This window comes from Martes martes, assembly GCF_963455335.1.
Source record: "Martes martes genome assembly, chromosome: 13".
Lineage (NCBI taxonomy): Eukaryota > Metazoa > Chordata > Mammalia > Carnivora > Mustelidae > Martes > Martes martes.
The window spans coordinates 35,833,094-35,860,171 of NC_137901.1; the positions used below are offsets into that span (position 1 = coordinate 35,833,094).

Genomic DNA, 27,078 nt, shown 5'->3' on the forward strand with positions numbered 1-27,078 from the left:
CTTGGTGTAAGGCAGTCCCATGCGGCAGGCCCATTCTCCTAGGTATGGAAAAGTGCCAAGAGGCAGCAGGGCAGTCTAGGCCTCAAAGTCTCCTCAGTGGAGACCAAATGGGAACATATGGCCACCTGTGCTGGGGTGACAAGTCTTCCCCGGTTCCTGCCCATCCACCAAGCTCAGGCAGGACACTTAGACCACCCTCCCCTCTTCTCTACTTCCTTCACATGTACCTTCAGCATTCGGACCATGGTCTTCCTCTTCACTTTCCTCTTCTAGGCAGATGTCACCAGGAACTGTCCCTCACTGTCCCTGGACCCATCAGGTTTCCCAACCTCCCCTCTTGGCACTCTGTGGCTGGCCACCTCTTAGCCCTGGTTACTTTCTAGAACACTGCCATCCTCATTTCTGCCACTGCCTTCTTAACTCCCACTCTCTCAGACTTCCACAATGGTTTTGAGACTAAATCACACCAAGTCACCTCAGCAGTCCCATATCTCTTCTTCCTCACTTGATTTCTGAATGAATTCAAACACCATGGTTCCCTCCTGATGCCCCTACACCCATTGCCACCTATCTGGTCCTTAGGATAAACCTTGCTGCTCCCTTTGCCAGAGGCTGGAGACCCCACAGGCTCTCTTATGCTTTGGATCTGTCCCCTTTGGGCACTTCCTCTCAATTAAGCTCATTCCAGCTCACCTTTCATCTCTTTCCTCTTTACTGCTTCCTTCTGCTCAGCCTGTAAAAATACTCCCATTTCCCCAGTCCAGAAGACACGGCTCCTTCCACACTACTCACTCAGATGTATCTTCCCATGCCGTCACTGTTAAGGTCCCTTTCCTTCTAGTCCCCTCTCAACCTCTTAGAGTGGTTTGCCCTCAACTTCCTACGGAGATACTCTCTCAAAGTGACTCTGCCAGGCCAACTGCCACAGTCAACGGCACTGTAGGTGATTGTCTTCAGGAGGAAGGATTAGAAGTCACTTTCTATTTAGTGCATTTCTACATTTTCCAAATTATTACAATGAGTTACACAGTCAGAAAATTTAATTTTTTTTTTTTTAACCAGTCATCTGGGACCCTCAAGCAAGGGTGCCAGGTGGGGCCAGGCAGCCCCTGGAGAGAAACGCCTCACTGCCATGACCAATCACTTAGTGTCGCTACAACCTCATTATCTTCAACTTGCCCTTCAAACCCTCACTCAAGAATGATACTTCATGACTGTCACCAATAAAAAACTGACTTTCTCAACGTTGCGGGGGAGGGTTGGCTAACTCCCTTCTTAAGTGTGTACCTTTTCTGTTGTTTCGTAATCCATTTTGAATGCCCAGAGGTGGAGCCGAGCTGAGAGCTCGCTGATGGAGGAGAGCGTGAGGAGGAACTGCTCCGCACTGCCCAGTGGCACGTCAGGGTTGGCCAGCTGCGCCTCCTGGATCTTCTGCTTCTCTTCCTCGGTGGGAATCATGGTTAGAATTTTCTGGAAAGATGGGACAATGTAGTATATTCTTAGTGATGGACCCTGTCCCAGCCCTCTGATGTTGCCAAAATCATACTGTGATTTTCCAAACAGGTAGTAAAGAGATTCTGCCATCAGTATAAACCAAATGCTGTAGAGAAAAAAGGTATCAGGTAGACTCTAAATTCACATTCATTTATTTTAAAATGCTCTCTTTATCTCTTTCCTTTAATCTCCTGTTTCAAGAGGAATTTAAATAATTTGCCCTAAATTTTCTGGGTCTCAAACATGAAGCACGTTCTAGGTAAGAAAGGGGGATGGGAGGTGAGAGAAAGGGAAAAGCATAATATAGAAGGTTAGAAAGCAGCTCCCTGTTCCCAGGAAATAGAGAAAATTTGTCTCGACTATGTGAGAACTCAGACTGGCTTTTGCACATGGGGCATAACACAATTTAAATTGTTTTAAATATTTAAGTCATATTTTACATTTTATGTGGAAATGAAAAAACATTTTTCATTCTTATCTTTTTACAGAGGGAGAGAGAGAGGCAGGGAGGGGCGGAGGAAGAGGGAAAGGAAGAGAGAATCCCAAGCAGACTCCACATCCAGGACGGAGCCCCATGTGGGGGCTCGATTTCACAACCCTGAGATCATGACCTGAGCTGAAACCAAGAACCAGACACTTAACCGACTGAGCCCCCACATGAAAACACTTTAAACAATATCAGACTCAAGTCTGGTTGAGGAAAAATGATGACGGTATTTATAAAGAGAAATACCTACCAATAATTAAAAAGTATCTTTCGCTTCTATTTGTTTCTGGTTAAAATTAGTGATGGAAGGCAGAGGAGGCAAAAAGTCACAAGAAGGGTTATGACTCTTACAGATCCAAATTCGTTAGTAACTCTAAGTAGTATAAAAGAAAGTAAAAGTTTCCATTATATAACATTTCACCAACAACAGTATTAAAGGTAAGGGGTCATTATTTTTCTCTCATTTCTCCTTCTCTAGCATTGTGCCCCACTTTGTGGTCACTTATGTTAATTCATTAATTCTAAGTAGCTTTGGTCGCTGCTTTCCAGTAGCAAGCATCTGGGCAGAAGTGGAAGGAGCTCTGGTTCTGGGTAAGGTGGGGGTAGACATCCTCCACCCCGTCTCACTGAATGCAGCTCTACACCCTGGACAGCACGAATGGAGCAACTACCTGAAGATTCTAAAAAGCACACAGTGGCAGGTATATTAGGGAAGAAGATCACAATCAGAAATTCACTCAAGTGGTAATGAGTTGACCACTTGTTCTGAGCTCAGGTAACTCCAAACCTGGACTGGGTAGCAGGTGCAGACAGAGAGCTCCAGTGGAATCCTCTAGTGCTGACTTGAAGAATGGGAAAAGGGTCTCCTAGTAGTGACAACAGTGACAGCAGGGGCTGGCAGTCCCCCACAGCTCTGCGGGAGGGAAACTTTCCCTCCAATCAGTGGGGCTATGGCCCCACTAGGGCCAGACTAAGGGAGTAGTCAGGGTAAAGCTCAAGGTTTTATTGTTCTCCAGTTGGTCTACTCCTTCCTTTTGGGTCCCAAATTGGTTCTGTCACTTCCTTTCAATTAAAAAAATTGAAAAAAGACAATAAAGAATGTACATGTTCGCTTTACTTTGTTCTTTTTAATTCTTGTACAAGGTACTAACAGGTGGAGTTCTCCTTGGTAGAAGGCAATCTCATGTGGTGGGCACATGTTACCTAGGCACATGTAGTTGTCCCTTCACTTGGCCCCAGACACAGGCACAGTCACAGGAAATACATGACAGAGTGAGGTGACCAAGCACCAGCTTTTAGCTGGATGACCAAAAAAGAAAGCCCCAGGGAGCTAGAAAGTACTAGGGAGGTCAGGGAAAATGAAGAGCCTGGCAAAGCGAGTGCAATATGATGTTTAAGAAGTTCTGGAATCATCCCTGAGCTGTTTAGGTGTAAATCTGACCTTAAATGTCATATCAAAGACATTGAAAACTGAGCTGACACTGGAACCACGGCCCCAAAACGGCAGCTCAGAACCTGTGGCCTGAATCCAAGCAAGTGGGGAAGAACTTTCTAATTTATTTATTTATTTACTTCTCCTTCCTTCTTTCCTTCCTTCTTTTTACAAGACCAGAATCCCTAGATAAAGATATTACAAGAAAACTATAGACCAACGCCCCTGATGAACCTAGATGTAAAAATCCTGAACCAAACTATTTTAAATATGTAAATGTCAATATATTAAGTTATATAAACATTACTATACTTTATAAAGTAACATTAAAAATAATAACCACAAGGTTGGTTCAGTACAAAAAAATAATCACTGCAATTAATCTACCATATTAATGATCTGAATAAGAATATCCACATAATGATGTCAATTGATGGGGCGCCTGGATGGCTAAGTTGGTTAAGCATCTGACTCTTGATTTTGGCTCAGGTCGTGATCTCAGGGTTGTGGGATTGAGCCCTGCATCAGGCTCTGCGCTCGGTGGGAAGTCTCCTTGAGATTCTCTCTCTCAGCCTCTCTCACCATCCTCCTCTCAAATACATAATCTTTTAAAAAATCATGTCAATTGATAAAGAAATATTTTTGATAAAATTCAACATCCATCCATAATAAAAAACTCTCAGCAACCCAGCAATAGAAAAAATCTCCTCCACCTGATAAATGACATCTATGAAAAACCAACAGCTCACATCATGCTTAATGGTGACAGACTGAATACTTTCCCTTTTAAGATTGGGAACAGGACAGGGTTTATAAAACTTAAAAAAGACTTACAAATCAGAAACGAAAAAGCAAAACTATGTCTATTAGAGACAGCATAATTGTCTATGTAAAAAGTTTTGAGGAATCTACAAAAAATTTGTAAAACCAAGTTTAACAATGTCATATGATTTAATGTTAATACATTAAAACCATTTTATTTCTATATTGATAGTAAACAGTTACAAACTGAAATTTTTTAAAAAGTACTACTTATAATGAAATATTTAAGGATAAATCTAATCAATCATATGCAGGATCTGTATGCTGGAAAGTAAAAATGCTCCTGAAAGCGATCAGAGACAACCTAAATAAATGGGATATATACCATGCTCCCAAATTGAAAGGTTCAATATATTCAAGATTAATTTTCCCTAAACTGATCTATAAATCTAACTAAATTCCAATGGAAATACCATCATGGATTTTTCATGGATATAGACAAGCTGATTCTAAAAAGTTATATGGCAGGGCGCCTGGATGGCTCCGTGGGTTAAAGCCTCTGCCTTTGGCTCAGGTCATGATCTCAGGGTCCTGGGATCGAGCCCCACGTCAGGCTCTCTGCTCAGTGGGTAGCCTGCTTCCCTCCTTCTCTCTGCCTGCCTCTCTGCCTACTTGTGATCGCTATCTGTCAAAGAAATAAAGTCTTTAAATTAAAAAAAAAATTCACATTTCTCATTAAAATAAAATAAAAAGTTATACGGCAAAATGGATGAACCAAAAACATTTGGAAATGGGTAAGGTCTACTAAACAGCTACAGGAACAAGACAGTGTGACACAGGCATGGGAAACACACGGATCAGTGGGACAATACAGGGAGTCTGGAAACAGAAGACACGAATACATCCCAGTGAGTTTGACCAAGGTGCAAATACAGTTCACTAGAGAAAGGATAGTATTTTCAACAAGTGGTGTTGGAACTGGAATCCATATGCAAAAAAAAAAAATTGAATCTTAAACCTTAAACGTTACACATAAATTAACTCAAAAGGGATCACAGATTTCAAAGTCAAAGGTAACACTACAAAACTTTAAAAAGGAAGCACAGAAGGAAATTTTTGTGACCCATGTTAGGGCAATGAACTCTTAGACACGACGGCAAAAATGAATAGGTTGAGAAACTGAACTTCATCCAAGTTAAAAACCTTTTCCTCTGTGAAAGACACTGTGAAGAGAACAAAGACTAAACTATAGTTCCTCAAACCCATTAAGCACAGATTTACCATATGACCCAGCAATTCCATTGGTAGCTGTTGACTCCACAACAATGAAAACTAATGTTCACATAAAAACCTAGATGTGTCGGGGCGCCTGGGTGGCTCAGTGGGTTAAAGCCTCTGCCTTAGGCTCGGGTCATGATCCTGGGGTCCTGGGATCGAGCCCCGCATCGGGCTCTCTGCTCAGCAGGGAGCCTGCTTCCCTTCCTCTCTCTCTGCCTGCCTCTCTGCCTAATTGTGATCTCTGTCTGTTAAATAAATAAATAAAATCTTAAAAAAAAAAAACAAAACCAAAACCTATATGTGTCTGTAGCAGCTTTATTCACAAGTGCCAAAAACCAGGCCAAGCTACATGATCCTTGGACAGATGAACAGACTAACCATGGTATATCCTTGTAACGCAGCGGTGCTCAGCGATACAAAAGGGACCAACTCTAGCTACACAGAACAACTTGGATGAATCTCAAATCATCCATTATGCTGAGTGAAAGCAGCAACTCTCAAAAGGTTACATTGCATGGTTCCATTTACGTGACATTCTCGAAAAGACAAAACCATAATCATGGAAGAGATCAGTGGTCACCAGAGGCTACAGGTGGGTGAATGGGTATGACTAGAAAGAGCTAGCATAAGACCTGTTCTGGGACACAGGATGGATCTGAATCCTGACTACACTGGTCACTACATGATTTTATAGACTTTAAAAGTCCTAGAACCAAAACAAGTCAATTTGCCTTTTTGTTAATGTAAAAAATTAAAAATAAAATTAAAAAACTGAACAAGATATCCTAATCCATGCAAACGTACATATAACTGATTTGGGATCTGTGTGGGTGTGGTGTCTGGCATCCTGGGTCTGCTGAGAGTTCCCAGGGCTGGTCATCTCTATAGTTTCTTAGAAGCCAGTGATGCCAGACTGCACTGAAGACGTGTGTTCCATGCTTTGGTCATGGTGACCGTGCAGAAGGGAGCCACCATTCCCTTCACCGTGGCCTTAACACTGAGACAGTGTGGGCAGAATCTGAGCATCCGGGCACACAGTCGGCAACAACACTCTCGCTCCCACCTGTCCACACAGATGGTGTTAAAAAATAACCAAAACAATCCGAGCAGATGTCACCCCTTTAAAAACATCCAGGATCTGAACTGAACCAGCCTTCAAAGCAAGAGCTGAATCTGTATTTTGATTTTCTTACCGCTTAAATTGCTTGAAGCATGTACGAGAATTCCAAAACAAAAAATTGTCAACACCTTTCCCCCCTTCCTCGGAAGGCATTTTCCTGCAATGATTTTAGCTGTTTCTTTCCTTTGGGAAAGTAATCACACACTCTTACTTTTGTTTTTTACTTCTCTGACTAATTTAAACCATTTGTTCACCACTGAAGATTTATGAGGTTGCCATCTGTCAGTTTATTTCACTTTATTTTTTTTACACATCCCTGGCAATAAAAATAGCTGTAAGATGGGGAAACGTTGGGTTGAAGCCACCTTTGGTGAGCCGATGGCCCTTTCAAGGAGCAGTTGACAAGGGCTGAGTGGGAAGAGGTACCTTTAATTCATTCTTCTACCATGTCTGTGAATTTACTGATGACTTTATGGTCACCATTTGGTTTCACAGGGAAAAAGACATCAAACAAAACCACGATGTAATAATCTCCATGTTTGTTTTCTTTTTTTGCTTTCTCCCAGATGGTGTCCCGCCAGCATCACTCTAAGTCTACCTTGCTTGGTTATCTCAAAACTGGAGTCCAGAGAAAAATAGAGTGGTCTCATCTTTTATGAACCCAAAGGCTTTTGGGGTTGGCCATGTCATTCACCTGCAGATAAGACTATCACAAGGAGCTATTCTGCCCCATGAGTTTCAAGCAGAACCTGGCTAGAGCTCTGGATGAGAATCTTGCCTGGGGATTTTGGGGACAACAGCAGAAAGCTGGGGCCCTTAGAGCCTGGGTTGGTCTGTGTACAACCCACATAACCTCATGAGTCAATGGTTCTCTATTCATGCACTTATTCTCCTACAGGGATTTCTTCCCTTTCTTCTCAAGGTATCTTGACTATCTTTTCCTTCATTTTTGTGACTGCTCAGTGAGGCATGTGGGGCAGAAGTGGTCACATCAAATTTGCAGGTCAAGTGCTTTGCCTGAAGGTCAGCTCGATCAGCCGAGGCAGAGCTGGAGAGCCACCAAGGGGGCTGCTCCTACTTTCCCAGCACCGTTTCCATGACCTGTGGCCATTCAGCCAGAAAGGCAGAACTACCAGCATGGCTAAGGCACCCAGCCGCAGGGACATTCTAGTTCCCTGGCCTGGATGAGTGACCACGGCTCCTAGGCCTGGGCTCATCCGTGTGTCCAGCACCCACTTGAATGGGGGCAACACAGCACAGGCCTGAAAATGTACTCTATAGTTTTGTGTATGTGGCCGAAGGGACTTTCGGTTCCTAGGAAGCTGGCAGCCCTGGCAACCAAAGTGAGTCGAGGTGAGTGTCATTTGGGGCCAACCAATTGTACTACCCTCTGTAGATACCTATGACAGAAGTTAGAAAAGCAAGAGAAAAAGAAGAAAACCCTTCATACTTCATTTATGATAAGCTGATGGCATGCTTTATTTGGAAAAATACCGTGAATACTACTTAGAGATGGACCCAAAGTGTGCTCTAAAGTTTAATGCTCTTACGAAAGATTACTTCCTTAATGAAGTTAGTTAAGCACTCTCTCAGGTTTTTGTGACAAAGCCAGATACATATCACTGGGTTGCTAAGCAAAGCCACAGGATGTAATTTAATCCATCGTAATCACATTTGGTACACAGAGGTTTCAAATGGCCCCATTAAGCCATGGTACCATGCTACAGTGCCTGCGTCCAAGAAGCAGACAGCTTGTTTGGCAAAAGGCCCTTCAGGCATTAGCTGGAAATCTTATTAGCAAAGATCTGTAAGTACACGACTTCCATCTCTTCTCAGTCCTGACTTAGCTCTTGAACAACAAGCCTAGAGATTAAGTTCTGGGTAGTGGCTCAGGGCATGGATCTAGACCAGTTATGCCCCCTCAGGTCTGGGAGCTCAATGGCCAGAGGCGGCAGGTGACTGATGAGTGTGTCCAGTTTCCACTGGACTCTTCAGCATGACAGACCAGAACTGAAAAATATACATGGTCCCTGGGGGCGCCTGGGGGCTCAGTCGGTTAAGCAACTGCCTTTAGCTCAGGTCATGGTCTCAGGGTCCTAGGATTGAGCCCTGATTGGCCAGACTCCCTCCTCAGCAGGGAGTCTGCTTCTCCCTCTACCCCTTCCCCTCCTCCCTGCTGTGTTCTCTCTCTCTTTCAAATAAATACATAACATCTTAAAAAAAGAAAGAAAGAAAGAAAGAAAGAAAGAAAAATAGACACGGTCCCTGGATTCACATGGGCAGCCTTCAGATCGGGTATTCTCACAGGGATTTTTGTCCCCAGGGCACTTCTGAAAAAGCTGGAAACATATTTGGTTGTCACCACTGGGGAGGTACCATGGGCCTCTTTGGGTGGAGGCCAGGGACGCTGCTAACCATCCTACGATATAGGGGACAACAACCATCTAATCCAGAATGTCAGTAGTAACACAGTTGAGAAACCCTGTTTAGATAAACAGTGTGATAAAAAAAAAATGTGCCGCCCCCCTCTGGTGTTGTGCGTGGGGTGCACTGACTGAGCACTCAGGACACAACGAATGCCCAGGAAGGAAGGGTTCAGCAGTGGTTCCGTGGCTGCGTCCTCCCGCTGTAACCATTACGCACATCGGCTACCTCCGGGGGCGCCCTGTAGGTGGCGCTGTGAGGCCGACGGCTGGCCTCGGGAGTCTTCTCCCTAACCTTTCAGATTCCCTCTTATTCTTTTTGTCACATGAGCCTGGGCCCTGACTGAAACTGGGACTCTCTCTCCTTATCTTCAAGATGGGGAACCTAATAGTTGTACCTCATGAGCATCTGTGTAGAGCACCTGGCCTGCGCCTGGCCCACAGGAAGAAAGCCGCGGAAGTCACGTTTAGCACAGCGTTGTTGTTCCCGTAGCCCTCAGCAGCACTACTGTTGTTATCATTGCTCCTTCCTGGATCGAAAAGGTCCTCACTGGAAACCAGTCAGGAAAAAAAAGTAATTTGCGTTCTTCTAAAATCGAAGTAACTTATTGTATCTGAAACTTTCCCTACCCACAGAGCTACATTTCAGGAAAGAACAAAGGCAAAACCCAAAGGAATCAGTCTTTCCTGACAGACTTTCAAGTTCTCATGACAAGAAGGGGAAATATTTTTAACAGGGGAAGAGGTCATTTTTCCCTTCCATCAGGCTGGCTCTGGCTGCATTTGAAGCCTCTCTTTGGATGAATCTGAAGCTTTTGCAGCCTCCAAAGGATACTGCTAAGTCAACAGGATGGCTGGCACGTGTGCTAGGCCCTGATGAAAGACACGTTGCGCTGGGTTCTTCCAGGCTGGCGGCTCCCACCTGCCTAGGGGCCAGCCAATGCTCTTCTCTTTCCTCGCTTCTGTGGGGGCCCCAGAGAGGGACTGCCTTGCACTGAGGCCTGGCCTGCCGCCTTCTCACTGTCCAGCAGCTGCCTCAGTGTTCCTCTCTGTACCTGCCTGCTGTCACCGGCTCTCTCCTGCCTCAGTCGGCCACGTGCTCGCACTCCTCGGCTGCCCACCTAGGCAGATTCCCCTGCTCGGCTGCCTGGCTGAACTCCAGGGCTCGGGGCTCAATCTCCTCTCCGAGCAGAAAGCAGATGCATGCTCCTCCTTGTGCCTGCTCCTGGAACAGGGTGTGTGTGTGTGTGTGTGTGTTTCTCAGAGTTGAGCAGTTTAGGCCTCAGTGTGGTTTTCTAGTTTTGCCAGAGGACTACAAAGCCGGGTGGTTAAAACAACAGAATCCTCTTGGTTTGAGAGACTACAAGTCCGACATCAGGGTGTCCGCAGGGTGGTGTTCTCTCCGAAGGCTCCCCTCACCTCTTCCTAGCTTCTGGAGTTGCAGGCGATCCTTGGTGTCCCTTGGCTTCTAAACACATCAACTCCCATCTCTACCTCAGTCATCGCATGGCAGTCTGTTCTGTGTGTGTCCCTGTGTTCTGGTCTTCACAGGATGGCATTCCCCTCTCTGTTTCTCTGCCCAAACTTCCCTCTTCTTATATGGACATTAGTCCCTGCAGTTGGGCCAACCCTAATTGAATATGACATTATCTTGATTGCCTCTGCCAAGACCCTATATCCAAATAAGGTCACATTCTGAGCTTGTGGGAGGACATGGATTTTGAAGGGACACTACTAACCTGGGATAAGCCTCTAGGAGCATAGTTTTTCTTGAGGGGGATTCTTCTTTCCAAAGTCCAGAGGCACGCCTGACCTGCTGGGTTCAGACCCATTTGGTCCCATGGGCCCCACTGCTCCTTCCCACACTTGGGGCCATGGACGAGCCTTGCGCCATGGTCCTGGGCCCTTCCTCTCTGAGGGGCTTGCTCTCCTTCTACAGCGTCTTCACTGGTCCTGCCCATTCTCCAGTCCCTCAGAGAACCCTGCACATGAACGAACCCCAACTATGGGAAGGCTTTAAAGGGATCCCAGCCTCCTTGCCAACAGGAAGGATGGAGTGGGTGTCACCCAACACCACAAAGCAGTGTCCTCATATCTCCATGACAACCCAGTGAGCCCCAGGCTATACTGCCCATCCGGAGGAGCCTATGTGATGGGCTGCTTGCCCTACTCACACTTCGTTATTAGAAGAGGAGATTTAACTTGCCACACACAGCCCACGGTGGACACAGAATGGGGCGTGGCAGAAGAGCACCGAGCCTGGCAGGCCATGTGGTCCCAGCCAGTGATCCCTCTCTCTCCAGCAACAGCTAATGGCACAGGTGGCATGGCTTCTCCAACTTATCAACCCACAAACTAGCTCTACATATTCCAATGAGCACCAAGAGAGAAGCAAAGTCATTCACCAGGATGTGAGCACACGTCGAAAGCCCTACTCGTGAAACTGTTTGTTCAGCACATTCTGTCAGAAATGACGTGAAAGAAGTCCCCACCAGCCCCCACAGAAAGTTGTCCTCTCTTCTTCCACGCTGAGGTGGAAGCGTGGTCAGAAGGCAGGCAGTAAACGAACCAGAGAGTGAGGCTCACTGAACTTCACAGGCCAAGTGGGGCTTCCCCCCACGACCCAGAACCTTAAAAAACAAAATAAAATGTGAGACTTTTTAACATTATTCAGAGTCTGGCTGAAACAGAAAAATGGCAAGCCACCCTGTGGAGAAAGTCATATTGGACGCAGTAATGCTTTACATATGGGACACGTTAACAGAACACGAATAATGCTTGAGAGAACTTCTCTTACCTCAATTCCTTCTTTGTTTAAGGCATATTCATCAAAATTCAAAATGGCTATCTTAATCGTTCTCGGAGGGGGCAGCACTGTCAGACCAATATTAATGGCATTGCTCCTCTTGGGGTCCAAGACGATGACCTCCTGCCTTTTTCCATCTGCAGCAGTTTTCTTAGTGATAAAATAAGGAGAATCCAAGATTAATGCGTCATCTTCAGTCTTTTCTGTGTTTCATTATTAAAAGCAAACTCACTACTTATTTAGAGATGAAAACAAATGGCCCCGATTCAGCTCAGGAAAGGACTGGCTACTGCTCAGCACAGAAGAAAGAGATCAAGGATTAGTTCTGAGAAGCCGCCAAGCATGGGTCAGCAATGGAACTTCTCGAGTCAGACACATTACAAAATAAAATTGATTTTCCTTCAATTGGGAAAAATGTGATATTTGGCAAGGGAAAAAAAAACCTGTTTTTTTCCACAGAAACAGTGGAAACAAAACTAAAACCTCTCAGCGCTCCCTTCCTGCAGGCTGCAAGGTGTCAGAATGTGCCTTGGTTGGCCCTAGCGCACATGGTATGAGCCCAGAGGTGGAGACCATCAGTATACATGCGGAGAAGACAAGAGTGATGAGGAGAATCCAGCGTCGTTGGCCAGTCAGCCCCTCTGCATCCCCAGATGCCTCATCTCAAGGGTCCTCCCACCATTTCAACCTCCTGTGCCCCCACCTACAGAGCACCTGACGAACTTAGACACTGGGTGGCTGCCCACTGGGTAGGTGAAGAAGGGCCTTGGAAGGAAGGGAAACCAAAGGGAACCTGCTCAAGAAGAATGAGGGATGAACGGGCACAGAGGCCAAAGAGGGGACAGGTGTCCTCACAGAGCCCTCATGTGTATGGCTCCCCTGCTGACCTGGGTGCTCCCTAGGGTGAAGGGGGGCCATAGGCCCTGGGCTAGCACATGACCAGAACCAAGCAAGTCTGTAAGGTGGTAAAGCAACAAGGGCCGGGGCGGAGATGACTAGGCCCTCCACACTCTCTCCCTTAGCTCTCCAGAATCAGGGGTGGGTGGCAATGGGGGCAAGGGAAGGGGATCCGACTCAGCAAGCACGTTGTTCATGCTCAGATTTCCCTTGAGACAAAACAGGGCTGGGAGGAGCCTGTTCTCATGTATGTCACATGCCCAGGATGACAATGATGAATAAGGCACAGTGCATCTCCTGAAGGCAAAGACCTGTTCAGCACGATGGCCGGTGTGCCCCCCGTGGGAAAGCGCTCAGCAGCGGGGTAACTACCTCACCTGGGGGAGCAGGGGGTCAGGGTCTGGAGGGGCTAACACTTGAGCTGGGCCCTAAACAATGTCTAGGAGCCTGGAACCGGGGAGTGGAGATAAGGAGTGAAGAAGAGGCTTTGTTTAGCTTTCTGGGAACCTCCTGGGATGAAGCTGGAGGCTCGAGGGCCACAGGCTGGGGACCGCAGGAGCCAGCTGCTCCAGTCTGCGGCACGAGGGCCCCAGAGGCATGGCTGACGCTGCTGACGGTCGGTCGGCTGTGCTGAGGCCCTTCCGACTGGCCCGGCCTGCGAGCGGCTGAGCTCTCTGGAGAAGCTGGCTTGCTCTAACACTGGAGGCTGGAACCTGGCAAGGAGAAATGGGCTGTGGTTCCTTATGTCCTCCTGAGCCCTTCCCAACTCAATTGCTAAAATTCTATTTTAAATCCCTAAATATGCATTTGGGGATAAATTAAAATTTCCTCATGAAGAAAAGAACTGAAAGCATCCCAGCTGTTCTGGGGCCTGGTGGCCAGGAGGAACAATTCTTGTGGGTGTGATCAGTTTTGAAGGCCCAGGGACATGTGGTGCAGAAGCATCCCCACTCCGCAGGGCAAACTGATCTTCTATGTATTTAATCAAGGAAGCTTATCAGGAGCCCCTGAAATTCAGTTTCAAATTTAAGATATTATTTTGTGTGTAGAAAGCGAAGAAGTTATGAGAAAAGGTTTGGCAAAATGCTGGGTAGAGGCAACAAAGAGGGATGCCAGGACAAGAGGCCTGGAGACCCATGGTAGACACCCCGTGAGCAGGATGAATGGTGCCCCATGGGGAGGGCAGCAGGCACGGCAGGAGAAACAAGTACCTACTGCCAGGCTCCAGGACAGGAGGCATTCCTGGAAGGCAAGGATTCCCTGGGAATCATTAGCCCTTAGCCCCTCATCTATATAGCCCCCTCACTCCAAGAGCCTGGAAAGATGCATGAGCAGACTCAGCCCAACCCAGCCTTTGTGCAAATGAGAAAAAGATGCCCCCTCAGAGGAGACATAGCCCCATGGCAAACAACTTGAGAGAGAAGCACTACTCAGATTTCAGTCTCTCCCCCTCAGTCGGCATTCACATATGGCAAACCGCCTATAGACACCTATGGGATGGTTCTGAGCCAGACACGTGCTGGTCCCCATTCCTAACAGAGCTCAGTTTACACCAGTGGACACGCCCACACACTCCCCTATGAGTCAGGAAGCAGCAGAGCCGCCGAGCATCCTGAAATGACAGGGAGAGCTGGCCCCAAAGATGACTCCACGTGTTTTCAGAGCCCTTCGACCCACTTGGTGAAGGAAAGAATAAGAATTAAAGTAATATCTGAAACTGAATTTTTCAATCTCTGATTTTTATTCAAGAGGTGTTTTAAATGCTCTTCTTCAAAATTAAAACAGACTTCACTGGGCGCTGCTGAGCATGCAAGAGCCCCGGGGTCTGCTCTGCCCAAGACAAAGGAGGGGTCATATGGGGACCTCCGACTCTCTCCTTCCCTCCCACAATAACCTAGAGCAGCACCTTCAAGGGCGAGCCAAAGTTCTCTGTGCCCGGGAGCACATGTCCGTGTCTCAGGATCAGTAGTCATTGAGTCTGAGCCATCTCAATTGTCTTTCTGTGGTCAAAGCCCCAGAACAGCAAGAGTGACCTTCATGATGTCCTTCACATGGTCATGTGACAGAGTACCTGTTTGTAGGACTCTGCATCTTAGAGCAGATTGGTTCCAGAGAGCAGACCCCAACCCAGAAAGCTGACAACTAGGTGAATCGGGGACTGCCGGGAATGGTCAGAGCCCTCCCCCATGCCTTAGCTGCTAGCAACAATCACTTAAATTGATGACCTCCTCTATGCTTCTCAGAAACCCTTGTGGCCTTGGGGGCTGCCCATATGAAACCTTTTCCTGGAAGGGCTCACTTCTGCCTTCCTGGAAGCCGGAACTTCAGTCATCTTGCCCAGCTTAGAAGAAGGGAGTTGAACTGCTTTAGGGATCTCCTTCCTACCCCTTCCAAAAGGTCTCTCTTTGCCTTGACAGCATCTCTTTTCATGGAGAGTAACCTCTTCTCTTACCAGTTTCCACCCGCCCCCGCAATCTTCTTGGCTGAAGCAGTAACAAAAACAAACACAAGCCCTACATGGCATCCAAAGCTGAAGCATTTCCCCAGAGACAGTATTTCTGGAAAGGCAACCGTTGGCATGCTAGAGGATTCCAAAGGTGGTGCTCTCCTAGATGCTAAGCACTGCTGCCCGGTTCTGCTCAAGAGTTCAGGTAAACCAGGCTTTCTGGAAGCAAAGCAGAGCCTGGCTTCTTCCTGGGGTACTCCATACCCCTTAAAGAAGTTCCTATTTTCCCCTGAACCCTTCAGGACATATTTGGAGAAGTGGCACGTTTGGAGACAGCTCCACAGTGGTTTCCCCACCCTGCCTCGCTACCACTCACCCCAGAGTCTGCTGTTCCTGTTTTCACTTCCTGCCACTGTCTAGCACACTGTCCCCAGAGCCTAGACCCCCAGGAGCCTCCTTCCAGCAATCCTTTCCTCCCTGAGAGTTCTTGAGATTTGTGAGGTGGAGGACAGAACTCTCCTAAGCTGATGACCTTTTATCAAGAAATAGTAGAGGGGCGCCTGGGTGGCTCAGTGGGTTAAAGCCTCTGTCTTCGGCTCAGGTCATGATCCCAGGGTCCTGGGATCAAGCCCCGCATCGGGCTCTCTGCTCAGCAGGGAGCCTGCTTTCTCCTCTCTCTCTGCCTGCCTCTCTGCCTGCTTGTGATCTTTACCTGTCAAGTAAATAAATAGAATCTTTAAAAAAAAAAAAAAAGAAATAGTAGAAATAAAATGGAATCCAAACATCACAAGGACAGACTTGGGAGCCCTAAAAGTAGCTTCATCTGGGATCTGACCACTCGTGACTGTGTGACTTTGGCAAGTCACTGGACTTCTCTGACCTTCAGTTTCCTCTCTGGCACATATCTCACAAGGTTTGCTGTAAGAATAAATTAGACAGGGGCGCCTGGGTGGCTCAGTGGGTTAAGCCGCTGCCTTCGGCTCACGTCATGATCTCAGGGTCCTGGGATCGAGTCCCACATCGGGCTCTCTGCTCAGCAGGGAGCCTGCTTCCCTCTCTCCCTTTCTCTCTGCCTGCCTCTCTATCTACTCTGATCTCTCTCTGTCAAATAAATAAATAAAATCTTTAAAAAAAAAAAAAAAGAATAAATTAGACAAAAGATGTAGAGCGGCAAGAATAATGCCTGGCACTACAGAAGTATTTGCAAGAACTATCAGAGTAGTATTACTGGTATTGATACATATAAAGTCCTTATGACAATGCCTGGAACACAGTGCTTCCTTTTTTTTTTTTTTTAAGGTTTTGCTTATTTCTTTGTGAGAGAGAGAGAGAGAGAAAGCACAAGCAGAGGAAGCAGTGGGCAGAGGGAGAAACAGGCTCCCCACTGAGCTAGGAGCCTGACTTGGGACTTGATCTCAGGACCCTGGGATCATGACCCCAGCCAAAGGCAGATGCTTAACTGGCTGAGCCACCCAGGCATCCCAGAACATAGTGCTTTTTAAAATGATCTCTTATCTATTTCACCAACAGTGGTTCTTTTTTATTGTTTTTACTCTATTGACATCTTAAAAACATGTGGTCTACCAATGTATATTTTTCATGCTTAATGCATCTACCACATTTATTGATCAAAGGCACCTACATAAATAGGACTGTCAGATCAGATCAGTGTCCCCACTCTGAAGAGTGACAGTTCCAGGGGAAAGTGTAGAGACTCCATACTCAATGTAGCCCATGGAGCTGCTTGCTGGGGACATGATTAACTTGCATGGGGCTTTGTGAATGAGTGAAAATAGCTCATTGGTGTTTATCAGAATTTGTGCAGACCTCCAGGCACATTGAATCCCAGAAAATGAGTGTACCTTCAGGGGTACTTAAGATTTTGCAAAAAAGAATGTAGAGAACATCAGGGATTCTGTTTTTAACAAAGAATATCATGGTGATTTCCACATGCCGAATTCCCTTCTGAAGCTAACAGACTAGTCTCCAGGACTAACACAAAGGGATGTTCCTGAGGAAGTACAGGAGAGTCTCCTTTTCCAGAAGACACGGCTGCCTCCATGACTGATGGCAGAATGGGTAAACATTTAGTCACTTTCACTAGCTGGGAGAAATATGACATCATGTATCTGAGGAGGAAACAGGCTTGATAGATCTACTGACACTTTCTGAAGGAAAACCATAAAATGTAGTTTTTTTAGACCAACACTTTACCAACTGTGGGTATACAAAGAATCTTCAGTGGTGCTTCTAAACATCAGTGATGCCTGGGTTCTATCCTCTGAGAGTCTGATCTTCTTGGTCTGGAGCAGGGCATAACGGGTCATAGACGTTAAATGATCTCTCATGCAATCCAGAGTCATTGATTTCGACTTTTGAGACAGCAATGTTGAGTAGAAAGGTATTCTTTCAAGAGGAATGCAATTTAAAAATAGGAACCAAAAGGCAAGAGATAAGAGGACATTTCTTAAAATAGAACAATAGTAACAGGGTCCTCCTGTCCATTCTAAAATGTAACAAGGAATGGTCCTGTCATTTTTATGAATGATGCAGGATAAAGTCCTGACAGCTACAGACAATGCAGGAAGTTTTTATCAACATTACAGTGAGACTGACATACCCAACAAATGCCGAGTTCACATCCCAGGACAGGGAGCTAAGCGGACAGCTATAGAGAAAAAACAGTCTTTCCACACTCATGGGTAAGGCAGCATGGGAGGCTCTGGGGTTGGGTGCAGCTGACCCCTGAAGACAGGGCCACACATTCTGCCACAGCTAACATCACGCAACTACATCATGGGTGAGGCTCTTGGAAATAAAACAGACAATCTGGTTCCTCCTCTCCACACAGTCCTGGGGCTTCTGCCTGTGGCATACCATGATAAGGAGGACCAAGGTCCAGAGTAGGGTTCCAGTGAAGGCAGAAAATTCATCATGAGGGGTGAATATGAAATGAAAAGCATGGGGGGAGAGGGGACAGGTGTGAAGGCATGCAATCTGGACAGGTAAACAGCGTGGTTTCCAGTTGCCTGATGCTACCATGAAGAGTCACTCCTTTGAGTTTTTAAAGACTGATTTCACTAGAAATAAAGGATGCAACCTTTAAAGAGTGGATCTTCGGTGTACAGAACCTGTCACCCCATGGTGCTGTGACCGAACATAGGAACTGCGCTCAGGATGTGATTTATTAGATGAATAGCCCTAAGTTGGAGAACACTCCCATGAAATGCACAACCTCTCAAAAAGCTTCTCGGCTTCGCTGTCACAAACCCTGGTCTGGCTCAGCAAAGCAGGGGCTCCACGATGATAAATCATTCCTCCTCACTCCCCACTAACTGCCAAAAGAGTGACGCCAGAGAATATTTTCAAAACTGTCTGTTGAGAAAGTGACAATGACAATGAGGCCACAATACAGATGTCATAAAGATGGGACAACTGTGGAATTTTCCTAAGTCCTGTAACAAGGGAAACCGATACACATGGGCGAGCATTACGGCAACAACATCACCCGACTATGTCTAAATAAAGGCTGAAAATCCCATAGTTAGGAATGGAGTTTCTGAGGAACTTGCCAGAATAGGCTTGCCTTATCATGAGGTTTTGGAAAAAAAAGTATTAGTTTCCCAGTTCTTCTGCAGCAGTCATCTGAAGCTGAAACCAGCTGCAAAACAGCTGCATTTCCCATGGGAATGGAGTATGTGTGTTACCCAAACCAGGACACCCCTGGAGAACAAGGAAGAGCTCTTAATAATCACGTCAGGACAACAGGGACACACCTGGGCCAACCTGGACACACGGATGTATGGTCAGCCCACTGAAGTCCCAATGCCAGGTTTTCTCTGAGCATGACGTTAAATAAAATAGCTTTTCCGTATGTCCTGAACTAGGACATACGGGCAGGAAAACTTGACTCTCTTCCCAGGAGAACAAAACTGAGTGGGGTAGTGGGTGGGGGAGTCAACATGGATAATGGTGGTATGTATGTGTGTGTGTGGGGGGGGGGTGGAATCAATGCCCTCCTCATTGGTGTCTGCTTTTTCGCTTTAAATCAGAGGGGTGCAACTTTGGTTGAGTCCCTGGGGAGCTTTTAAAAATAACCCAGGCTGGGGCTCACCCCAGACCAAATAAACCATCATTCTCTGAATATTCTTAACAAGTCCCTGCTAATTGTTTCTGATCTACTTTTAAATGCCAGGGTAAATAAAGTTGAAAAAATTTCTTCAAACCCATTTTGGAGCTCCCTCCCCATGATCAACCTAATGAGCCCAAGGGAGTAAGACAGGGTGGAATCCCCAGAAGGGGAGACCAAGTCTCTTCCTTCCTTCTGTTTCCTCTTCCCCTCCACACGTGTCTGGATCTGTCTGTAACTTAGGATCTAAAAACTGCCTTTTGGGAACAGGAAGGGCTTTGCTACTCTTGATTGGGCACACAGGTTGAAGGCCACTTCCCGGGGCTTTCTCAGGATGACAGCAGGTCCACAAGGGTATTTCCCCTTACCTCCAGGGCTTTCTGCCCTGACATCTTTCTCTGGGGTCACTCCTATGATCTCCTCTGTGATTTGCCACACCTTAGCCCAGCAATAGAAGCACAACATGATGAAATGTAGCACAAGATTTCTGCCTTTCTCCACAGAAAATAATTAAAGTCATCTTACTAAAAAGCTATATATATTTCCTGCTGAGAGAGAAAAATGGCTCCAGTTCCAAAAACTATTTGGAAAGGAAACACAAAAGCATAGTTTTCTGTTCTTATTTCCACTAAGTGGTCACCCAGCCTTGGATCTGGAACAGGAGTCTTTATTTTGGGGGTGACCCGGATGGTCACGAGCATGTTCCAGAACTCTGGTCTGGTGTAAGTTTTCTGACAAAACCCAAAACCGATTTCCTTTGCTCTGTGCTGGCTTGCGAAGTCTATTCCATTTTATTTGTGTTGCTCACTATTATGTTTTAATGAAGAATTTCTCATGAGCCAGAATTCGGAAGTGGCTGTTTACAGCTGTGTTTTAGGAAAATCACAGTCGAGAATTAGAAACAGAAATAAAATTGGTTATATCTGCTTTGCTAACCTACACTTAAGGGATTCAACTCTCCAGTGTGGTGTATCTTATTCCTAATGTGCATTTTCACCTTCTGTAACATTTGTGAATTAGTTCCTGCTCACATTTCTTATCTGCGCCCCCACCCCACCCAGCCCAAAGAGCAAAGCTATGGTTTTCTGGGTCCCATGGAAGCATATACTTGGATCCATTTGGTAAATTTTTCAGTATACTATTACATTTCTCTTATGCTCTCACCTTATAAGAACTAGGCAAACACTTGTCCTTCAGCCAGGCAATAAAGTATTTTATGAGGTCACCACCTTCTTCAAGCCAGAATGGAACTTTGGGCTACTGAGCGGGCACTGACCAGACTCTTGTCACCAACCAGAGTAAGGCCAAGAGAAGGCAAGTGGACCGCCCATTTGGGGTTTTCTCAGTGAAGCTTTTAATCTTGCTGTTTCCTTTGTAAAAATGAAGTCAGAAGCAACTTCACTGCCAAACTGTTACTCCCTTGTCTTCCTCCCACCCGAGTCAAGGGCCAGCCACCTACGGGGGCTGAGCATCCAAGGCAAGCCCAGAGGGCGCACCAGCCAGAAGAGCCCATGTGGGAGGTGGCGGCCGAGGGAGACCAGCCAACTAGATCAGTAGGTTGGAGGGTGGTGAGAACAGGCCCTGGGGAACTGTGGGCCACCAGAGACTGCTGTTGGAACCAGCCAGGCCTGTCTTGTCCCAAATGCCGGACTGCACTGGAAGAACTCAAGGGGGCGTGTGGGAGGCTCAGCACCACATGTCCCCAGTCCTGGCAAAGTCAGGACACAGACACACAGAGCGGGTGCCCAACCTCACTTTCCTCCATGTCATTTCCGAGAGAGGACCAAAGGGGGTCTACTTTCGGCTGAAGGAGAGCACTGACAGGACAAGCTTCGCTGTGCTGGATCCTAGCTGTTTGGCTTTATAAGCAGGAGGAAGCTTTCATTCTGACGCGGGGCCGGAGGTCGGGGATTGGGGCGGGGGGGGGGGGGTGGAGATTCCTGAGTCTGGAATAGTTTAGATTCACATCCTTGCTGAGACTGGGCAGAAATCAACACCAGGGTAAAGGCCAACTCAGGAAAAGCAGCCCTACTCGCTCCCCTCCACCGTCCCCCGCACCGCCCCTGCCGCCCCACGCACTGACCCTGCCCCTGGCTCCCTGTCTAAAGGGCACTCCTATCATGAAGTTGCTGCACATACTTTTTGATTCAGAATTGGTACTCGACTGGCAAAGGGGGGAGCCCAACTCAGGTAGATTTATACTCACCCCAAACGCTGATAAATGCAACAACACACACAGCTGAAACTAACTCGAGGTAAATTCTCGCAGGTAAATCTGCAGACTCTAAATTATTGTGTGGTTTGAGCTGAGGTTCCAACCACCACCAGCACCCACTACAATCAAAGGAAGAGTAAGCAGACCCACGGATGAAGTCCCCGTGTTTGATAAATGTGCAAGACTGCTTTCCCCTGGTTGACATCAGCGTCTCTGGTTGGGCTCTGCCAATACTCCCTGGCGACTCTTTCTGCCTTTTCCTCTGGGTGATTTGGTTCTTTGAAAGCTACTTTGCCTAAGGGTGTTAGGAGGTTGCCCTCCGCCTTAGTCAGTTAAGGTCCTGCATGCCCTAACTTGTGTCTAGCACAGAGCACAGACTAGTCTCTGAAAGGTCAGACTATTACACCAACCGCCTCTTACCACGGAGCCAAAGCAGCGCGAAGTGATTTTTACACACCACAGACCTCTCACTCCTACCCAACAGCGGAACTCTGCAAATCAAGAAGCATTTGGGATGCCGGCGGTACCTTGGAGACGGCCAGTTCCTTCGACTTAGACTCAAACAGGTGCTCCAGCCTGGACGTGTCCACCTTGATGGGTTCCAGTTTCGACCACAGGAATTCTCGGCAACGTCGGTTGTTCTTACACGGCCACTCGAACGGCCGCACTTCATTCCAGAAGAGACGGATGGTCTTCTTTTTCTTGGTAAATGCCGGCTGACCCCGGGGGACCTGGGGCCACCCTAAGCCCTGAGGAGCGTTGAATACTGGAGGAGGAGCCAATAAATTACCGGGGACTGGAGGGGGAGGCACGCTGTCCAGCAGGGGCGGTGGGGGCGGGGGCGGCAAACCCAGAAAGGTGGGCGGGGGCGGGGGCGGCGGCCCCGGGGCCTCCCTGGGACCCAGGTCCACGTCCAGGACGTCCACGTCGTCCTCCTCCCCCAGGTCGGTGAAATCCATGTCTTGGATTCGGAGCTCCCTCGGGTTGGCCATGAGCTGGTCCCAGATGTAGTCAGATTCCGTCTTCGGCTGCGCGGAGGCTTTCTCGGGGACTTTCTCCTTGTCATTAGGATCGGCGTCAGGGGAGACGGAGCCTTTCCCTAGGTCCCCGCTATTGAACTTCTCAGCGAAGGCTTTCACGCTGCCCCGATTGTCCAGACAGCCAACGTCTACCCTCCTGACGCTGTCATCCGGGGCCAGAGAGTTGGCCTGCAGGGTGGATATCCTGCTGGCCAGGCTGGCCACCGCCTCGGCGCCCGGCTCAGTCCTCCCGCTCTCGCCCTCCCGCTTCTCCTCGTCATCAGTGGGCTTTCTGTTATGGGCATACAGCATGTCCAGCATGAAGCGTTTGTTGGTGAGGATGTCGCCACACTGTTCATTTACACCGGCATCCTGAACACCCGCGGACCACAAACCTGAAAGCATACAGGAGGGGGGAGAGAAAGTGAGCAAGTGGCAGGTGTCTCACTCTCATGAGAAACCAGTTAGGGAACAGGGAGGCCTTACACACAGAGTGACTTCAGATAAGACACTGAAATAAAGCAAATGAAGGGGAAGGTGGTCCAGCTCACAGAATGCTCCTGACCAGGAAGAGAGGCTGCATCAGAGTCTCAATGACCTGCCCCAGGACCCAAGACCCTTGTAGGCAGGACACTGCTCTCAGCTCCCACCGTGGCTCAGGGGAGTATTTTCCTGCCCACCCAGGACAGTGGGTCCGGACCCACCCTGCCACCAGTAACTAGGGGGCTTCTTTCCTAACTAGATGCAGGGAGGCAAGGAAGATGCTCCCTCTCCCACCATATGACAGGTGTTGGGAAGGCTGGAGAGTGAGGTCTGTTTCCAGATCTGTATCAGTACAGCTCACGTGCCCGGGGAAGCGCACCAACCATGTCACCAGTTGGACCTTAAGTCTGTGGTCACCAGTGTTCAGGAAACCCTTAAGCCTGCCTGGCAGCCTCATCCACGACGTCTTCTGGGGGACTCTCCCCACCTCCCCTCTCTCCTCTAGCCTCCCCACCATCTCATCTGCACACCAGCATAGCCTTGCTTCTAGTTCAGAAGCTTAACAGAAGAAGTCAGCGGAGATCTTGTAGGGTCTCATCCCGCCTCTCCTGCTCCTGCACCTGAACCCCAACCACAGCCTCCCTCCTGTGACTACCGATAAACCACCCCCCTTAGCAGGGGCAACCACTCCACGTGCGCCTCTGGAAGCCGTTCCCGCAGTTCTCTGTCCTGCATTTCCCAAGCTCCACCCACCAGACCTTCCCGCTGGCCTGTTAACATGGTATAATTTCACCCATCTTAAAACAAACAAAACTCAACTCCACTTAGCCCTCCGGCTATAATCCAACTTTTCTCCTTTCAAGTAAAGCAGCTTATCAGGGTTGTTTCACTCACTGCTCCAATTTTTCTCCTTATTCTCTCTCTTGAACCCTGTCTGATGAAGTTTTTGCTCTCAGCACCTGTCAAAGCTGCTCCTTCCCAGGTGGTTGAAGACTTTGGTGCTGCACTAGACCCAGCAGCTCACTCCCTCCTTATGCCTTCACTTGGCTTCTAGAACATTGTACTCACCTGGTCTACTGACTTTCCTCTGGCTGCTCTTTCTCCGTCTCCTATGCCAGTTCCTCCTTATCTTTACCCTTTAAGTGTCCTTGGGCCTCTTATATCCTGATACACTTAGTTCCCATCTCATCCAGTCTTCGGGCTTTAAGTGCCATGTTTGCCCTCATCCACACCCCCACCTCTTAACCTGCTTCTCCTGCAGTCCTTTCCTGTTTCAGACATGGCAACTTTCATCATCCATCTTGAGACTGATTCCAAAAATCTCAGTCCTTATACTCCTCCTGTTCTTTTATGCACACCATCTAACACAGCAGGGTGTCCTGTTAGTTAAATCTTCATGCCTTATCCAGAATCTGCCCACTTTCATCACACGCCCTGCCATGGCCCTAGTCTGAGTCAGCATGGTTTCTTGCCTACAACACTGCAGGGGTGTCCCCTCACTGGTCCCAGCTTCCACACATGTCCCTCTAGAGTCAGTTCTTGACAGCAATGTCATGTGTTAAAATGTCCGATCAGATTCAAAGACTTCTAAAGCTGCCACATTCCGCCAAGAAAAAAGCCAGTGACCTTTCAATGTTCCCAAACCCTGTGTGAACCCACCTTAATTTTCTTGACAAACATACCCCGACCTCTTTAGCTATAGTAGCTGCTTGACATTCTTAGACCTCACTGGGCATGATCTGGCCTCAGGGCCTTTGCCCATCCTAGGATGAACTGCATCCATGTAACCATACAATTTGTTTCTCAACCTCCTTTTAGGTCTTTGCTCAAATAGCACTTTCTCAATGAAGTCTTCCCCAACCACCTTATTTAAAATTGTGCAACACTCCCTCCCTCTCCCCAATGCCATTTTTCACCCTTTCCAGCATTGGTCACAAGAGCACTTACTACTGCCTCATCTTCCACACATTTTCGTTATTTATTTTATTGCTGCCTTTGTCCTACCACTGGAATGATTATAAGTACTTGTTAAACTGTCCTCTTCATTGGAATGTAAACTCTACAGGAGTGGGGATTGGGTTTTGTGGTTGCTGTTGTTCACTGTCATACTCCCAGCCTCTAGGATGAATCAATGAATGGTCAGGAAAGTTACTTCTCTGAGTTTGCTTCCTAAGGGCCAGCAGGGCTGTCTGGCGGGCATTTGGGATGTGAGTTCCATCGTATACCCAGGGCCTTTATTTGTGTTGGGGGATGGCAGGGGCCTAGGCCACCCACGTGCGCATCAGGAGCTTTTGTTCCACCGAAGGAGAATGGCCCAATCAAACATGCTGGGAGGGACACAGTTCTCTCCCACAGGGCCCTGCTTGATCTTACAGGAGGCATTACTGGTGAGGCACAAAGGTCCCCTGGTGCTCTCCTTCCTCTGTAGCTTTGTCCTCTGCTCAGCAGTGACCTAACCTCACCAAAGGACCAATAACCAGAACAAGGAGCTCTTGAAACCTCTCGCAAGTGTTTCAAAGCACACACTTAGGAGACAAGCCCCATCAAAGAGGGAGGAGATGGCATTTGAGGACATGATGGGAAAATCTGGGTATCTAGAGTCCCCACAACTGGCCGGACAGCCCTGTAAATGGGAAGACTGCTTTGAGGTCAGCAAGCTGCAGCACAAAAAGTGGCTGAGTCTCTCTCCTTCCCCATGTACTGGGAAATGTTGCAATTTCTTATTTTGTCAACAAGGTAAAGGACACAATTGGAATATTTTAAATGCCGGGTTTCTCCCTTACTCTCTTTACTCACTTAGGTCTTCTTGCATCATTATGAAATGTATGCTACACTACATAGGCTTCTTTGTCTCTAGTAATTTCCTTTGCTTTGAAGTCTACTTTATCTGATATTAATACAGTCTTTCCTGCTTTCTTTGATTAATGGTAGCATAGTATATCTTTTCCCAACTTTTAACTTTCCATCTGCCTGGGCCCTTATGTTTAAAAGGAGTTTTGTATACATGGCATAGAGTTGGGTTATATTTTTATCCACTCTGCAAATCTCCATCTTTTAATTTAAAGTAATTATCGGGGTGCCTGGCTGGCTCAGTCGGTAGAACATGTGATTCTCGATCTTGAGGTTGTGGGTCTGAGCCCCGCCTTAGGCATAGAGACTACTTAAGAAAAATGAGGTAGTTATTACTTTAGGGCTTCAGTCAGCCTCTTTATTTTTTGTTTGTTCTCTTTGTTTTGGTGCCTGTTTCTTCTTCTTTGGTCTCAGGTGGGTTACCTGAATATTCTTTAGAATTTCAATTCGATTTTTACTGTCTTTGAGTCCACTGCTTCATATAAGCTTCTTAGCAGTCGCTCTAGGAATTACAATATGAACACGAGCTTCTCCGTGTGTTGGTACTGAAATTCTACGACTCTGAAGCATAGAACCTTTACTTCCATTAGATCCTTTGACTCTCCCTACTTTAAAAACAGAATTGTCCTAAGTATTTCCTCTACATACTTGAGCACAACACATCACATTCTAATTTTTGTTTCTACCATCACATAGGATTTAAGAAAATTATTGAGGCAAAAGACAGTCTTTTCATTTACTATTTTTACCTATTCCATCGTTCAGTTTTTTCCAAAATTCCTAGCCGTCTGCTGTCATCATTCCCTTTCTTTTCGGAGAACATCCTTTGGCCATCCTTAAGAGTGGCCAGCTAGCGGCAAATTCTCTTAGTTTTTCTTTAACTGAGAATGTCCTCATTTTCTCTTCATTCTTAAAGGCTAATTTCACTGGATCCAGAATTCAGGTTGATAATGCTAGTCTTTCATTACTTGACAAATGCTGTGGCCCTTCCTGCTCGCCCCCATGTTTCAGATGAAACATTTGAATTGGTGGTGTTCTATAGATAACGCACCATTTCTTCTTACTCCCTATCAAGATGTTTTATTTTTGGTCTTTAATTTTTAGAACTGGTGTGAATTTCTTTGGACTTATCCCCATTAGGATTTGCTCAGCTTCTTAAATCTGGAGGTTTACACCTTTTGTCAAATTTGGGAAATTTTCAGCCTTTATTTCTTCGATGTTTTTCCAGCCCTGCAGG

General features: G+C 47.1%; 1 protein-coding gene across 6 annotated transcripts in view; it reads right to left on the bottom strand.

Annotated features, from left to right (window-relative positions):
* Window positions 1-27,078, bottom strand: part of FHOD3 (formin homology 2 domain containing 3) — a 460,829-nt gene that overhangs the window by 36,318 nt on the left and 397,433 nt on the right. For all 6 annotated transcript variants that reach the window (XM_080821452.1, XM_080821455.1, XM_080821454.1 and 3 more), the window contains 3 exons: window positions 22,017-22,903; window positions 11,794-11,952; window positions 1,288-1,470 (listed from right to left, as the gene is read on the bottom strand). In XM_080821452.1, the coding sequence (XP_080677578.1) occupies window positions 1,288-1,470; window positions 11,794-11,952; window positions 22,017-22,903 (1,229 nt within the window). The remainder of the gene's footprint in view (window positions 1-1,287; window positions 1,471-11,793; window positions 11,953-22,016; window positions 22,904-27,078) is intronic.